Consider the following 17,508-nt stretch of genomic DNA (forward strand, 5'->3'; position numbering starts at 1 on the left):
GTCCCTACGCTTTTGTTGGTCTCTTGCTGCAATGCTTTTATGCCTGACGCTTCACTGACCAAGCCCAATGCCCAGTATCTACAATAGTTCTGAGATCCTGTTATGATTACTTAGAATGGCAAATTCCCAGAATGAATGGAATCCACCTCTTCAGCCCCCATCATGCCCAAGGTTCTTTTTATAGAAGCCTCAGACATCAGCTTTCTAATGTAGCTGTCAGCTTGAGAGCAAGTATCAATTGGGGAGACTGTTACCAATCCTGTCCTTTCCAGGGGTCTGTGCCACCCCCTCTGATTCATTAACACCAAGTCTGGCCTTAAGTCGAAATCATGAAAGTTAATGTTTCCCCCACCCCATATCTTTGAGGCTTTATTACTGAAGCTTTTTGTTCATGAGGATCCTAAACTTCAGACCCATAGGGTTTCCCTGTGCAAAAAACATAAGAACTAGTGTAAATTAACCCCAAGCTCCAGAAATCAGTGTCTTGACACTCACTGCCAGGAAATCATAACAAATTGTGCAGCATTATAAATATGGCTATTTCTCGGAAACTCAACAGAGAAGTGAAAGGAAACAAGAGCAGGGAAGGAGAAGGAGAGAGGCAGCTGAGTGAGAGGTAGTGGGGAAGGAGAGAGGATCAGGATCGGCTGAGCCAGGAGTGACTTCTCAATGCAGGGAAGGGGTGAGTGAGAGACTTCCGTGGCCCACATCCCCACCATGGAATCATGCAATCCTGGCCATGGGAGAACCCCTCTACCCTCCCAACCCCTGAAACTAACACAGGTAGCTAGGGGAGACCATGGGATGGAACTGCTCCAGGGAGGGAGCTTGCGTGGGGTCCCTCACCCTTTCTGAGACCTAAGCAACTATAGTAAGGTGCCACTTTCAAACCAAGCCTTTGGCAGACTGCATGTTGTTCTGGGGCACAGCAGCACCAGGGCTGAGGTGTTACAGAAACTTGGGCTGTTGTTTCTGGGACTGAGGAACAATCTAGGAGCACTGCCACAGCTGGGTCCAAGAACCAAACAAGCATGGGCTGCACCTACTGGTGCCGGGAAGTGAGCACCACAGGGACTGAAACTGGACCAGGAGCTGGCCACAAGTTGCTGCTGGGACTTGGTTGTGAGCTAACTGGGGGTTCCTGCAGCTGGGGCAGGGGCATGAGCTAGGCACAAGCTACTGCCCCCAGGCTAGGGTGCAAGCCCTGTTAGAACTAGAGCATGAGAGATATGTGTATCTCCCATCCACCAGCCCAGGCGGTGGCCACCGAGGACAGTCCTACCCTCTCCAGTGGCAGGGCCTCAGTAGACTGCTATCACCTGGGGCGTGAGGATCACCCCATCCCCAGCTAGTGCCTGCTTTCACCACTGGGGGGCCTGAGCACAAGCCCACCCAGTCCATCCTTGTCCCCCAATTCCAAGACAGAGCACATAGCCCAGGGTTCTGGGGATTGCCTAACCCAAGCTACCACCTCGGACACCTAAGTACTGTTCCCGAGGGCCTAACCTCCTGGCTGCTACCACCAAGGCAGGCTCCTACCTACAAGTGCCACCTGCAGGCCTACAGGCTGGCCCACCCAGCCCATTACAGCTACTGCCGACATTCATGCACACGACTTGGGACCCAGAGAATTGTTCCATCATTGCTACCGCTATCATCCATGCCATGCTGGGCTGCCCTGGAGCCCAAGAACCCACCCACCCACCTGGTTCCCTGTTGCCACTACCAGCATCCAAGCAAGCCACGTAGAGGTTCAAGAATCAGCCTGCCGTAACCACCAACAGAGGTGCCAGCGTACCACCCTGGGGCACAAAGATAGGCACAGTCAGCCCATCACTGCTACCACTGGGGCCTGAAGACAGGCCCCTCTGGCATCCCAGTCCCCAGTACAACTTCACGAGAGCCTCCACTAATAACTGTACCCTAATAGACTAAGGCAATCACAGATGCCACTAACACTATTTATAGCCAAAAAAATCATACATGCACTCAGAATCAAAGCCAAAGTACCCAACCCAGCCAACAATAGATACATTTTCAGGAAAAAGTCTTCCCTTATAAAAGTAAATTGAAAATTAGGAAGAAGTGACTGTTATATCAGATACACAAATATCAATGTAATGACACAGGAAAAAATGAAAAAGCAAGGAAATATGACACTTCCAAAGAAACGCATTAGTTCTAGAACAATAGACTCAATCAAAAAGAAATCTTTGAAATCCCAGATAAAGAATTCAAAATACTGATTTTAAAGCTCAGTGAGATAAAAGAGAATTCTGAAAAACAGTACAAAGAAATCAGAGAATTCAGAATGTGAATGAGAAATTTACCAAAGAGATATATATTTTTAAAAAGGACCAAATAGAAATTCTGAAACTGATAAATTCATTTAAAGACATACAAAATACATTTAAAAGCTTCAACAATAGATTAGATCAGGCAGAAGAAAAAACGTCTCAGAACTTGAAGACAGGTCTTTTGAAATAATCCAGTCAGACAAAAATAAAGAAAAAAGAATAAAAAAGAATAAGCAAAGTCTTCATGACATTTGGGATAACATAATGCAATTTGAATCATCAGCATCTCTGAGGGCAAAGAGACAAAGGATTAGAAAACTTATTTAACAAAATAATAGATGAAAACTTCTCAAGTTTAGCAAGAGACTTAGACATTCAGATAAAGGAGGCCCAGTGATCCCCAGGCAGATACAATGCAAAAACGTCTTCTCCATGACACACTATAGTCTAACTGTCTAAAGTCAAAGGTAAATAGTGAATCCTAAAAACAACAAGAGAAATGCATCTAGTCATCTATAAATAACCCCATGAGACTAACAGCAGGTTTCTCAGCAGAAACTTTACAGGCAGGAAGAGAATAAGATGATATATTTAAAGTGCTGAAAGAAAAATAAACTGTCAGACAAGAATACTATATCTAGGAAATTTATCCTGTATAAATGAAGGAGAAATAGTCTTTTCCAGACAAGCAAATGCTGAGGGAATTCATTACCACTAGACTGGCCTATAAAAAATGCTCAAGAGAGTCCTAAACCTGGAAGTGAAAGGATGATATTTGCCATCATAAAAACACAAAAAATTGTAAAACTCATTGGTAAAGCAAACACACAAAGGATGAAGAGAAAGGACTCAAATGATCCTACTACAGAAATCCAACAAACCACAGCAATTAGTAAAAGAAAAAGTAAGAAACAAAGAATATATAAAACAACCAGAAAACAATTAACAATATGACAAGAATAAAGCTTCACAGCTCATTAATAATTTTGAATATAAGTGGAGTAAATTCTCCACTTAAACAATATAGAATGGCTGAAAGAATAAATAAATGTTTCAACTATATGCTTCTTACAAGAAACCCACCTTACCAGTAAAGACATATATAGACTGAAAGTAAAGGGTTGGAAAAAGATATTCCACACAAACAGAAACCAAAAGCAAGCAGAAGTAGCTATACTTAGATACAACAGACTAATTCAAGAACAGTAAAAGAAAGACAAAGAATGTCGTTATATAATGTTAAAGGGATCTGTCCACCAGAGGATATTTGCACTCAACACGTGATCACCCAGATTCATAAAGCAAATATTACTAGATCTAAAAAAAGAGTTAGACTGCAATAGGATCTTCAATACCCCACTCTCAGCACTAGACAGATCATCTAGACAGATGAAGCTGAAGCTGTGCCTTCCCCAGACTGCTGCCTCTTGTTCCACTCACTTCCAAACCCTTTTCCTTCAATTCTCCATAGTTCTGTGATCTGGTCACCCAGGTCTGTTATAAGCATTTTTTTCACTTGGGATGGAAATTTATGTTTCTGCAGGTGATTTTTTTCTATTTTCCCACCTCACCCCACCCCCAGGTTCCTGGCCCCCCCCTCCTTCTTTCCACACACTTTGCACTGTGATACCAGCTGGCTGTGCTGCATCAGGGCATTTATGTCACTACTTACATATGACTTACGAAGTTCATAGTATTTTATTTCTCCTAATTATGTTGGAGGTGTAGGTTATGGGTGGCTTTATTGCTCTCTTAGTAGATATTTACAGTTTTTAGAGGGTAAATAAGAGGTTAAAATGTAGATGTCAGCCTTTACATTATAGGAGCCCAGGATATTTCAATAAGTATTTTTTTTTTTTTTTTTTGAGACAGAGTCTCACTGTGTTGCCTGGGCTAGAGTGCCGTGGCGTCAGCCTAGCTCACAGCAACCTCAAACCCCTGGGCTCAAGTGATCCTACTGCCTCGGCCTCCCACGTAGTTGGGACTACAGGCATGTGCCACCATGCCTGGCTAATTTTTTCTATATATTTTTAGTTGTCCGATTAATTTCTTTCTATTTTTAATAGAGACGGGGTCTCGCTCTTGCTCAGGCTGGTCTCGAACTCCTGAGCTCAAACAATCCGCCCGCCTCGGCCTCCCAGAGTGCTAGGATTACAGCCGTGAGCCACCATACCTGGCCCAAACATTTTGATTATAAGTTATGACTTTGCCTCACCCAAGCCAGGATTAGAGACATGCCTTTCCCCCATACGATACTCACTTCATCCATTTGAAGTGAGTACATGTGATGCTTATTCTTCCATTCTTGTGATACCTCACTTCGGAGGATGGGCTCAAGCTCTGTTCAGCATAATATAAGAGGTGCTAGATCACCATTGTTTTTTCTAATTGAGTAGTATTTCATAGTATACATATACCATATTTTATTAATCCACTCATGGATTGAAGGACACTTGGGTTGTTTCCATATCCTTGCAATAGTGAATTGTGCTGCCATAAACATTCTAGTGCAGATGTCTTTATTATAGAATGTCTTTTTTTCCTTTGAGTAGATGTCTAGTAGTGGGATTGCTAGATCAAATGGTATTTCTATTTTTCTCTCTTTGAGATATCTCCAAACTACTTTCCACAGGGGTTATACTAATTTGCAGTCCCACCAGCAGTGTAAGAGTGTTCCAATCTCTCTGCATCCACGCCAGCATCTGTCGTTTTGGGACTTTGTGATATTGGCCATTCTCACTGGAGTTAGGTGATATCTCATTGTGGTTTTGATTTGCATTTCCCTAATGATTAGAGATGTTGAGCATTGTTTTATATGTTTGCTGGCCATTATTCTGTCTTCTTTTGAAAAGTTTCTGTTCGTGTCCTTTGCCCATTTATTGACAGGGTTGTTTGATTTTTTCTTGTTGATTTTTTTGAGTTTTATATAGATTCTTGTTATCAGCCCTTTATCAGATAACAGACTTAAACCTAAGGCATGAAACCTTAAGAATCTTAGAAGAAACTGTAGGGAAGACTCTTTCAGACATTGACCTAGGCAAAGAATTTATGAAGAAGACCCCCAAAGCAATCACAGCGGCAAGAAAAATAAATAAATGGGACCTGATCAAATTAAAAAGCTTCTGCACAGCCAAGGAAACTATTATTAGAGTGAATAGACAGCCTACAGAATGGGAGAAAATATTTGCTTTCTACACATCCAAATACCCAAAATATTATTAAGTACATGTTTCTTCATGCATCAATATCTTTTAAGAAAACTTTATCCATTTTCTATTTAAATATGGTAAGATGTGTTAAGCAATACATTTATTGGAAACTTTCTATGCAATTGTATCTTTCATCAACATCCAGCGCTCAAAATCATGGTCAATATTTTTAAAATCCATTAAATACTGTGTTAATTAAATACTCAGGTTGAATCCACTTGATAACATGAATTAAATGCCATCACTGTAAAATACAACTCAGCTAGTTCTTCTTTCCACTAAAAGTAGTAAAGCTCCTATACCCAGAGCTCACAAATCAAGACTTCACAACCTGCATTTCCGTGGTATTGACTGGGTTCATGCTATACCATATAGACAATATTCCAGGAAGATGAAAGACAGTAGAACATAAAGGAACAACATTTTCTATTTTCAATTTTAGGTTTTTTAGTTTGTTCTTTGGTTTTGGTTTACTTGTTTATTTTCCTGAATGAATGGAATAAAGTTTTCTGGTAAAGAGGAGCAAGTTGGAGCTTTGATGCACAGAAAGAGGTCTGAAAGGATACATGCCTGCTTTTCTTTACTATGTGGGGGAATGGGAATGTGGTTAGCTTTCATTAATGTATGGATTTTGTCAAAACACAAGAATGTATTCAGGATTTACTTTTATAATAACATGCATTTTTAGATAAAGGAAAAATGAGACAAAAGTATAATAGAATTTGTTAGTAAGCAAAAAGTTCTCTTTTGTATACTTTATTCTTGCACAGGATCTTTTTCTTCCTTTTTCTCTTTAATTTCAAAAACATATTTCTTGTAAAAATTCATACTAAGGAATTCTAAAACTCCTATAGACTACTTAGGAGCAAAAGTTGCATGACTTTTCCAGGAAAATTTAGTTATATTTCTCAATTTGTATACTAAGTACACAGCAAAAATCTCAAATATTTCATGAAAAGATTTTAATATGAGAATTAGCTATTACCATATGGTAGACTATACACTATGTTATATAACCAAGGGAAACTTTGTATGTTTCTTATTTTCTGCTGTAATGTCATTACCTCAAAAGCAATTGAAAAAGAACCTCAATTTTAAAAAAAGGGCTAGTCAAAATAAAATAATATAGGATCGAAGGAAATTATCCCTCATTCTGGTTCCTGTCTCTGTCTTCAATATCATGCAGTACCTTGTATGATTCCTAAATTGGTCTGCCTTCTTGGCTTAGGAATGAATTTTAAGCTGCCCACCAGAATGGGCCTCCACATAACCTTACATGAATTAGCATAACCCATGCTTGCTATGGCCCATGTGAGACAATGCCTCCCAGGAAAGGAACAAGCCTGACTCCAGATTTTGCACTCCTGTTATTAAATCTGTGTTTTCTAGGACTCAGGGGGCAGCCACACTTAAATGTAAATTTTGTATTTACCTAGTTTTTCCAGTGAGCAGAAAGATAGGACAAAAGAAAGAAAATAAAAGGTATAATAGCAAAATTAAGTCATTTGGTTGGAAATATCTGTTGGAAAAAACAACACAATATAAAGGAAGAATATAAATGCAGAAATCCTACATTCTCACTTTGTTTAAAAATTCAACTCTATCCAAATGAATTCAGTATTATATGTATCTGATTGCACATTAATAACGTGATTAGAAACTATCTAATTGATAGTGAAAGTAAGTGAACTAGGTTTTTCAATGTTTTCATTTTAAAGTTATTTTAGGTTTCCAAAAAAATTACAAAAATGGTACAAAGTGTTTCCACATACCTCTTACCTAGCTTCCCCTAAAGTTTATATCTTTCATAAGTACAATTATTGAAATTAGGAAATTAACATTCATATAGAATATTAACTAATCTACAAACCTTATTTGAATTTTGCCAGTTGTTCCACTAATGTCCTTCTTCTGGTATAAAATCCAGTCCATTATCCCATGATGCATTTAGTCATCATGTCTCCATAGTCTTCTTCACCCTGTGGTAAAACTTAAGTCTGTTTTTCTCTTTCATGACCTTGACACTTTTGAAGAGTTCTGGCCAGTTATTTTATTAAATGTCCCTCCATTTGAGTTTGCCCTGTGTTTTCTAATGATCAAAATGAGTTGATTTGATTTTGGGAAGAATACTACAGAAATGAAGTTGTGTCTTTCTCAGTGCATGATATCAATGTTAATATCATTTTATTGATGTTAATCTTGGGCCAGAGCTATCATTATAGATATTATTTACAAAGCATTAGATCATTGATTTGAAAGGTTAGAGAGGATCTATTTCACGCTGTTGAAGTGTTTTTTCCTTATTTTAAAAGCTATTTTCCTTGTAATTATAATAAACATGTTTGTGGCACCTCCCATCCATAGCTCTTTGACTGGATGGGCTCTGTATCTACCAAAGGGACACAGCCCCTGGGCCACACCTGATTAACCTGTGGGTGGATCGTTAACCTGAACGGAGCCATCACATTGACTGGCCAAATGAAGTATAATAACTTGGGTCTATTTTGAAGAAAATGAACTGGGCCAATGAATTCTTTCAGGGGATGGGATATAGAATTGGGGAACTAAGAGCTCGAAGTAGTGATAGCAGTGCTTGAGGTAAAAAGTAGCATAGAGCCAGGTATGGGGTGAGCATTCCAGGACACACGTAAGATGAACAAGTAGAAGTAGACTATCAGTGGAAGAGAAGGAAAGATATACACAGAAGGAAAAGGAACTGAGGGAAAGAGACACAGACACACCAACATAAAGGACTTACTGTAGTTTCAAAAGACAGACAATGAGAGAGAGACAAAGAGAGCCTTATGAGATACCTTGAGATATGGTATGCTAGGTTCCTTATAGCTTTCCAAGATTTGGGCCCCATTTTCATGAGAAATACAGTCTTTGCAGCCGGGTGCAGTGGTGATTGCCTATAGTCCCAGCTACTCAGGAGACTGAGGCAGAAAGACTGCTTCAGCCCAGGAGCTCCAGGACAGCCTGGGCAACTTAGAAAGACCTCATCTCTTAAGGAAAAAAAGAAAGAAATACTGCCTTTGGAATTTTACAAGTTTCCCATTTGCAGCCTAAAAACTGATTTTTGTGAGCTAGCATAAAGGGGTCTCAGTTTTCTGTAATGAAAATGTACCTAACTAAAAAAGAAATAAATAAAATGATATCTGGAAAGCGTAATTAAATTAAAAAAAAATAGCATGATGACTGTGATAGAATCCAGGCAGAGCTAGGTGCCCATTTAATCTTTTGATTTTATTCCAGTTTTATAAAGCTAATATGACTGACTACAGATTAATCTAGACTTTTGCACAGACTTTTGCAGTGTAGGAATATCTAATCACTCAGTTTGCTCCATGGTCCCATGGCCTGAAGAAAATCTCAATTAAAGCAGTTCTTATGCAGCATTAACCTTGCTGATCTCAAGTGTTTATTTTTCCCGGTTGCATAGTGTATGTTATTCTTTCATCAGTGTGACCTTAATCATCTGCAGATTCGTTAGCTATTGTTGAATACAGTATTCTAAATAACCTAGGACCCAAGAGCTCCAAGCTACATGCTTGCCTGATTGGGCAAATAGCACACTATTGAAATTCTTTTTTTCATTTGTTAGCTTAATTTAAAGAAGAAGTGATTGGTTTTGTAAAGCTACTTCAAATCTCAATAGCTTATTTTTTACAGAGAAAGATAATTTTTAACTTTCTTAACTTTTCGCCATCTATGTACTCTTCAGTTTATAATGTTAAGAAGTTTATTTTATGATTCCCTTTTAATGAGTGAAGAAAAACTTGTGAACATTGTGGGGTTTTATTAGCATTCTAGCCTAGATCTTTCTTTTTACTTTACAAAGAAAGTCTCTTTAAAGGGAACATACACAAACACACATGTGCACATGCACCAACACATATACACACATATATACCACATATATGCATTCATATATACACATACACACACACCTTTTTTAACATTGCTTGTAGATTTTTACACTCGGTCTGACATGATGAAGCAATGCTATAATACAAATAAAGCAATATATGTATCTATTATTGGTTCCTTATAATATCCTTCCATTAATCCTTTGAAATATTTAAAATGAAATGAATGACAGCTCTTTGTAACAGAAAGTTAGAGCTATAGTGTATCATTTTGTCTCAAAGTGTGAGTAGAGGACTACGGACAGTTGATCTGAAAATACAAGTGTTTTCAATATATAATTTTGTTTCAACATAAATTAATAGTTTAATATGAATATGGAAATATGAAACAAGCAAGCAAACAAAATATATTCGTATCTTATGATAAGCAAAGCAGATTCCCCTGAAAGTCCAAAGGCTTCATGATGGCAAGTGGGAAAGTATGTAATAAATTTTTCCCAGGACCTTTGGCTTTGTAAATCTGACAAAGATAAAGAATCAATGAACTCTGTACTTCTGGGATACATTGCTTAGAATGAGTAATTTATTCACAAAAGAGTCAAAGATGAGGAATAAGTAAAGGAATAGTTTATATTATAAAAGATAATTTTAAAAATTTGACCATGAAATACTTCCATATGACATTAGCATTAAGAAGTAGGACTGTATCTGTAAGTTATCTATGCTAGGCTTTTACTCTTTATGTTATTGAACATGATTGTTTTCTGTGTTTTATAGTTGTGAGATGATATTAAACCCATCATAAATATGTATCCATGTATTGAGCCATATGAATAACAAATAACCATAATACTAATTGCTATCTTCCATATATTCTTTTACTTTAGCTGTTTGTAAAAGGTACTCAGTAGATACTTGACTGCTTTTTAATAGCCAACTTCTCCAATAGCTTGGGGGATTTAGTGAAAACCACCTGGATAGTTATTCTCCTTAATCTAAACTAAGTGGTGTTTATGCTGTGTTAAGCAGAGTTTCTGAATTGATATCTAAATTGGTTAAGATTATTGGAACCGGAGTACAGGGATTTTCAATACTGAGTTGTTAGGATAAAATGAGTTAGTACATGGAAAGTCTATCAGTACTTGAACCACAGTCAATACTCAGTAAAGGTTTGCTCTTATTGTCATTCTCAGAGAAAGATTTCTTAAGGTGTTCTACAATTTGGTACTATAAGTTTATTAAAGTGTTTCTGTTAGTATGAATCATGTGTGTTTGGCTGCAGAATTATTCATGTGTTCTATTATGGAGTGCTTCCCCAGCTCTGCTTAGAGTGTTATGGAAAAGAAGGCATTTGTATCCTGTTAACTTTCTAAAATTGGAAAAATTCTAAATTCTAAAACCTATGTGTCCCTAAAAGATTTGGATGAGAAATTGTGGGTCTGTATATAATTTAATGGCACAAAGGAACAAAATCCCTCATATATTCCTAGTGAGATTATAAATTGGTACTCTTTTGTGAGTGGGAAGGTGGTAATCTGGCAACATATATCAAAACCCATAAAAGGATTTATGCCCTTTAATCCAAAATTCTATAACTAGGAATTTGTCATTACTAAATTATTAGAAGATGATAAAAGATTTAGGCTTTAGTAGGTCCAGTGCAGATAATACACAGATAATAATACAGGTAACATCTGAAAAGCCCCAAATGTTCAGTAATAGAAGGTGGTGGAATTACACAGCCTCTGGCCATACCACGAACTACTACTGTATCACCTTAAAAGTGATATTGTACAATAACACTCATTCACATTGAAAGATGTCCTTGATATTTGGTTTAGTGGAAGTATCAGGCTATAAAAATAATATGTACCATATGATGTAATTTCTTTAAAATTATTTGTTATTAATATACATAGAAAACTATTTTGAGGGGTATTCACTGTTAACAGTGGTTATCTCTGGATGACAGGATTGCAGATAATTCTGATTTTCTTCTTATAGCTGTGCTTTGTCTACAGTGACATGTTACTATTATAATAAAACTTTTTTTCACTTAAACATAGTATTTAAACATGTCAATATATCTTGTTTCAAATTCTATATACTTAAAATTAATATCTATCAAAATATAATGTTCATATTTGTGGGAGTTAATAATTATAAATACTCATTGTATTTGGAAAACAGTATTATAAAGCAAAGTCTAGTTTTCAAACAGTATGTGTTTGCCTATTGTAGCATTTATAGTATTGTTGATATTTTAAGTGTGTGTGTATTAAACTTAGCCACGGAGAATTATAAATATAAACTATATTGTCAAGGAAAGTATGTTCACAATTTTAGCCTTTATTTTCAAAATAAGCCCAGAGAGTATATTGGCAGCATTTAAATTCCGACCCATGTGGGGTTGACAGCAAGCTATCTCAAATAGTGGGGTATCAATTGAGAATTTATGATGTCTTTGTTTCAGTCCTCAGAACAATTTGCTATCCTCAGAAATGTATTTTGAAAATATGATCTTTATCCTGAAATACTCCTTTAACAATACAAATAAATAAGAGAACCGTATGCACTTTCAGGAAAGTGATTTGCCTTCTTTATTACACTAAATGGTGATAACATGATGATGCGCCATCCTACTGCTTGGCATGGGATAAATGGCTAGACCCAGCAGCATATCTGCAGAGAAGAGAGCTCTGTGTTTTAACTGCCAATTTTCAAGTCATTGCTTCTTATAGTTTCTACAATATGTGTCTGAAATTTGGTGCTGACTCTGAATGCTTTATTCCACTTTGGTAGACCATTTCTGCAATCCATGAACAATTAAATTATATTACTTTTTATTAGAAATTGTGATATCTGTTCTTTATTTACTGATAGAAATAACTCTTTATTTTTCAGAGCTTCCATATGGCTGGGAAAAAATCGATGATCCCATTTATGGCACTTATTATGTTGAGTAAGTCTCTAAGTGTGATATTAACTTGTTATTAATATGTTGTGAAATTATGTTAGTATTTCATTTATTGAGCATGTGTGGCTAACAGCCCCTTTATTTCCCTTTCATCTTACTTTGAAGTATCCACAAAGACTGTAGCAGCACTAGCTGGCTGTCTCCTGCTTCTCCAGCTGGCTAATTTGTCATTGCTTTCCTTTGACTCATGATTCTAAAACACCAATTGGAAAAGTGTGTTTCACACTGTCCTCTAAATGAGTGATAATTAAAGATATCGAAGTAAATGCCTTTCATTTGGCAATCAAAATGTTGGGAGCTGACTGGTTGTGCAAAAGAGATGTTCTATTTAACCAGATTTCAAAGAGAATTAAATGAATCAGCCATACTTTCCAGTTGAAGGATAAAATAAATTTAGATTTTTTTTTTCCCTTGCACCTCATTTCAAATCAACGGTATTCTTTCAGTAGATTGAACTTTTATGTTACCTATTGGAGGTTGCATTGTATTAATGTATCTTATCTTGGTATGGATTATTCTCCCTGCATACCCTCTTATTCTGAATAAAAAACATATTAGGGATTAAATTATTTACACTTATTTTTCTTAGGGAAATCAAGTAATACTCATAATTTTCAAAAGTTAAATATCCTGATTTATTTTTCCAGAACCCCTTCTTTTAATAGAGAATTTTTTAAAAAAAATTCTTATCTATTATGTAATGTTCCTGAAGTTATTTGGGTGAATAATCAAGCCTATATAGTCCTGTGAGATGTATGCTACCCAAGAAATGCAAAGGTTGAAAAACAAAATAACTTTTCTGTTATTTATCAAGATCTTACTCTGTTTTCCCTAACCGTATTCTGTTTAGCACTAATTATCTAGATGGCCAAGGGTTACAGATTGATGGCTTTAGTGTTAAATTGTTTTTGTAACAATATTCAAACAGTTACTGAGCTTTCATTACGTGTCAAGCCCTTTATTGTGCTGGATGCACAGAGAGGTAAGACCTGTGTACTTCCTGCCCTTGAGCATCTCCCTCGTGTGCACTTGTCTTGAATGCTTTGACCCACGTTTTCGTTTGGAAAAGCCCCAATTTTGGCCCCACAGTCAGTCATTTCCAGATTCACAGTCAAGGTGAATTCAGCTCATTTGCTGCGTGCAATCTTCTGTCATAGTATCTCACATGTAATATCATGCGGACACTCGATAGATACAAAAGTAAGATAAACACATGGAGGTATCTCTAATGACAGAAATAAAAAGGAAATCATTTGTAAATAGTTATAAGGTCTCTGAGTCCCACTAGCTTGCTAATCAATTAAAATACTTACATATTTTAATAATAATATAGCTGCAGTATCTGAATAAATTTAGCAGTAAATGTTTCCAAGCAATGCTAGCTTTTCTTAATTCACTGAATCAAACTGCATGGTGCCTAAACCTATTACATCTGAAATCCAAGACAATTTTATGTAAGGAAGGAGAATTGAGTGTACGACATACCATATCTTGTTTTAAATACATTTCCTTGCAGAATAATTGAATAAGAACCCTTCCTTAGTCCAGATACTAGCAAACCCCATAAAGATCCAGATAGGAAATATTTTGGGGGGCCATATGGCCTCTGTCACAACTACTCAGTTCTGCCATTATAGTTTGAAAGCAGCAATAGGCAACACCTAAATGGATGGAGCTATGTTTCAATAAAACTTTATTTTCAAAAACAGGCAGCTTGTTGAATTTGGCTTGCAGGTCACATACTGACAATTGCCCTATTCTTGTTCTTCAGATTATTTTTCCATGTCCTCATCTCCTTTCAAGCTTCCAAATGCAGGAAGCAGTATTTAATCAAACCTTTCTTCTCTGCCCTAATCATCTCTCACAGAGATGATACACCCACCCATCAGAAAGCTATGCTTCCTACCTTCTTGATCATTGAGACATGTGTCCTTCAAGTAAAGATCTGCTGGTGGTAGATCCATTATAGTCAGTGATAGAATTGGATATTGACTATAACCCTAAAAGAAAAATTTCCTTGCTATCTTTATATTTCAAGTGGCTTTTATTTGTTTTTGCTTAAATTATACTTCCTTCTACATTTTTCTACTTCATTTTCCAGGTATCACAGCCATAGTCAGAAAATTATTTACAATTTAGTCAGTCAAGTCTTACACAATTAGATCAGATTGACATGTTTAATAGTTTTAGATTTCAAGTGATTATGAAGTCATATATATAGGTCATAGTGAGTCAAAATAGTTTAACTTCCTTCCAGTTACATCCAGTTCTGTTATTTGTCATGATCTTATCCCCATTACATGATTTAATAAAGCATACCAGTATCAATCATTAAGTGTGTAGGCCTATCAAGCCAAGGAAAAAACTGAGACAAATGAACAGATAATTCAAACTTAAAGATAATGTTAAGTAGAGTATCATTCTAATATTTTTCAGAAATATTTCAAAATCTAATGTTTTTCAAATTTATGAATTTTGGAAAAATTCATAAACATAATTAAAATACCTCAATTTATTCTATGTAATATATGCATTACTTCAAACGAGGGATATCTTCCATCCCAACAGAGACAACTTGTCAGATATTTTAATTGGAATACACCTGTTTACATGGTTTGTTTTGACTTTGTATCTCATCTCCATTCCACTATTATTTCAATAAGGTATGTATTTTCTGTGAATAGCAATCTTGTTTATGGAAATGATATGAATATATATATAAACATGGAGGTTCTTCATCACTTCCAGTCCACAGAGTGTTTTTCTTGGGGAAAAAAATCACCAAATTTCTTATAGTTAATTATACAGAAAAACAGTAAATATCTAGTCTAAGACTTAGGCTTAGCAACTTTTTCAGTTTATATATCATAAATATAAAATATAAACTGCCCATATTAAGATGCTGTTTATAATTGTAATGATAACATTAATGTCAGCATGTTAAGGAATTATATATTTTAAATTTGCAAAATTAATATTTAGTTAACGTAGCAAAACGAAGTTGTCTTTTTTGTAAACATATAGTCAAGAAAATGTTGATTCACTGATGCTGTTAATGACAATGAACACTAGATTCTCTGTAGAGCTATGATTTTTTTATGTTTAATAACCCACCATTTATGCAGTTGGAGGTACTATTTACATGATGTGAAAAATATTCCACCTTCCAGCTCAGTAGCAAAAAAGCCTATGTGCATGGACACTAGAGGTCCACCTCAGCCGTTAGCCACTCTCCTCAAACAGACCAACAACTGGGAACAGAAGTTACAGAGTGGGCTCTCTTTCATCAGCAAGGGAATGCCAGATTTAAATCTGTGTTGTGTCTCTGGCACAGTTGCACAAATTTTACTCTCCACTAGGCAGGCAGATGGAAATTCCAGAAATCAAGAGCAGAAGAGAAGTTACACAGTTAGAAACTGACAAACCTGTATTAGATAGGTTTTGACCACTATAACCGACTTTACCTACTATGCCGCAATTCTTTCCCCTGCAAACTCAATTTTAAGATTATAGGTTTAATTAAATATATATTTAATATATTCAAGAGCAAAAAAAGTTGTCATCATCATCATCTTGTCATCAAAATAGTTAACATTTATTGAGTGCTTAGTATGTGCCATGAACTGGGCTAAGTGCTCAACACTCTTTACCACATTTGTAATTCTCTCTGTGGTGATAATGAACTAAATCATCCTAATTTTACAAATGAGAAAACCTGGCTAAAGAAGTTAAGTGACTTAGCCAGTACCATGCATTATGAGACGAAGGGCTAAAATTTGGACCCAGGCAGTGTGACTGCAGAGGCCAGACTCCAAACTCTTATTCAAAGCGTCTCCTATAAATTTAGCATTTCTCACCTGTAATGGTCCAAACAAGCCTTTGAGATACATCACTGGAGAAGAATAAGGGATTCCTCAAGAACAGGTCCCCCCTGCTTCTTCTAGTGTTGCTTCATGCAGGACACCCTGCAATGGGGCACTGTGGATGGCTGCTGCCCATGTTCCAAGCCACCGCCCTATTGCCCAGAGTGGCCCTGGACATCACGGTCGCCAGGAGCAAGACCTGAAAGAAGAGGAATCCTTATTGTGTCGCTCTTAACATAGAAAAGTGGGCACTTCTTTGGAGCAGCAGAGGCAGCACACAGCTCTATATTTTAAAGAACAATGGGCCTCACTCAATACTTTTTAAATTTTATCTGCAGGCAGGGCAAACAGAGCAAGTTTCGACTCTAGGTAGCAGCAGAAAGAATTTAGCCTGATTTTTCCTGACAGATACCAAATCCATGATAGATGTAACACTTAGCAATGTATTAAGAAATCCTAAAGCTGCTAACTAGAAATGTAACTGTCACTATTCATAAAGAAAGAGAAAAATTTTTAATAAAAAAGTACAAAATGTAGAGTTGAACAGCTGTGACTTTTGTATAAATAATGGTTTTCTCTCCTCTTTTGTGAAATTATGTCTGCTGGGTACATTTTGGTTTTAATGGCAGTTACACAATTTGCTTAACTAGCTGCGGGTCCAGAAGACACAATTTCCTGGGACAGTTTTCATGCGAAACTGCCTCCGCTGGCACAGACAGAGAAGCAAACCATATAACTATAGTTAAAATGATAGTGGGGACTGGCAGATGTGATTTTCATGTAAAGGTTTTACAAGTTTTTTATGTGATGTCACATATCTGCTACTATAAAACATTACTTGTGTGCAATTCCAGAAAGTATGAAAAATACTGCATAATATCTTCAATGTAACATTTAATGTAAAAGGAAATCACATTCATTTCATGGTTAATGGTGTCTGCCCTGATGTGGCAAGTTGGAAAGTGGTTAGAGAGGACTTTACCTCAATATCCTAGCTTAAGAATGCTTCTCTCCTCCATGCCTTTGAGTACTTTTCTAAATTTTTCAAGAAAAATATTTCCTAACTTAAGAATTTTTAAAAATTCAGTATACATGTAAAACATTTCCAGTTAAAAATAAACAAAAAAGAATACCCTTTTGAAATCTTGCGCTTTTTTTTTTTTTTTTTGGAGTATTTTTTTTTTTTTTTCGAGACAGATTTTCACAATGTTTCAGTGTTTTCTTCAATCTTTAAAACTAGAAAACTTTTTTTTTTAATTTCAGCATATTATGGGGGTACAGATGTTTAGGTTA

At 36.3% G+C, this 17,508-nt stretch overlaps 1 protein-coding gene across 1 annotated transcript in view; it reads left to right on the forward strand.

Annotated features, from left to right (window-relative positions):
* Window positions 1–17,508, forward strand: part of MAGI2 (membrane associated guanylate kinase, WW and PDZ domain containing 2) — a 1,576,038-nt gene that overhangs the window by 1,229,243 nt on the left and 329,287 nt on the right. Inside the window, exon 7 of the mRNA XM_012650290.1 lies at window positions 12,280–12,337. Within this exon, the coding sequence (XP_012505744.1) occupies window positions 12,280–12,337 (58 nt within the window). The remainder of the gene's footprint in view (window positions 1–12,279; window positions 12,338–17,508) is intronic.

The sequence above is a fragment of the Propithecus coquereli genome, unplaced genomic scaffold (genome assembly GCF_000956105.1).
Source record: "Propithecus coquereli isolate 6110/MARCELLA unplaced genomic scaffold, Pcoq_1.0 Scaffold32, whole genome shotgun sequence".
Classification (NCBI taxonomy): Eukaryota; Metazoa; Chordata; class Mammalia; order Primates; family Indriidae; genus Propithecus; species Propithecus coquereli.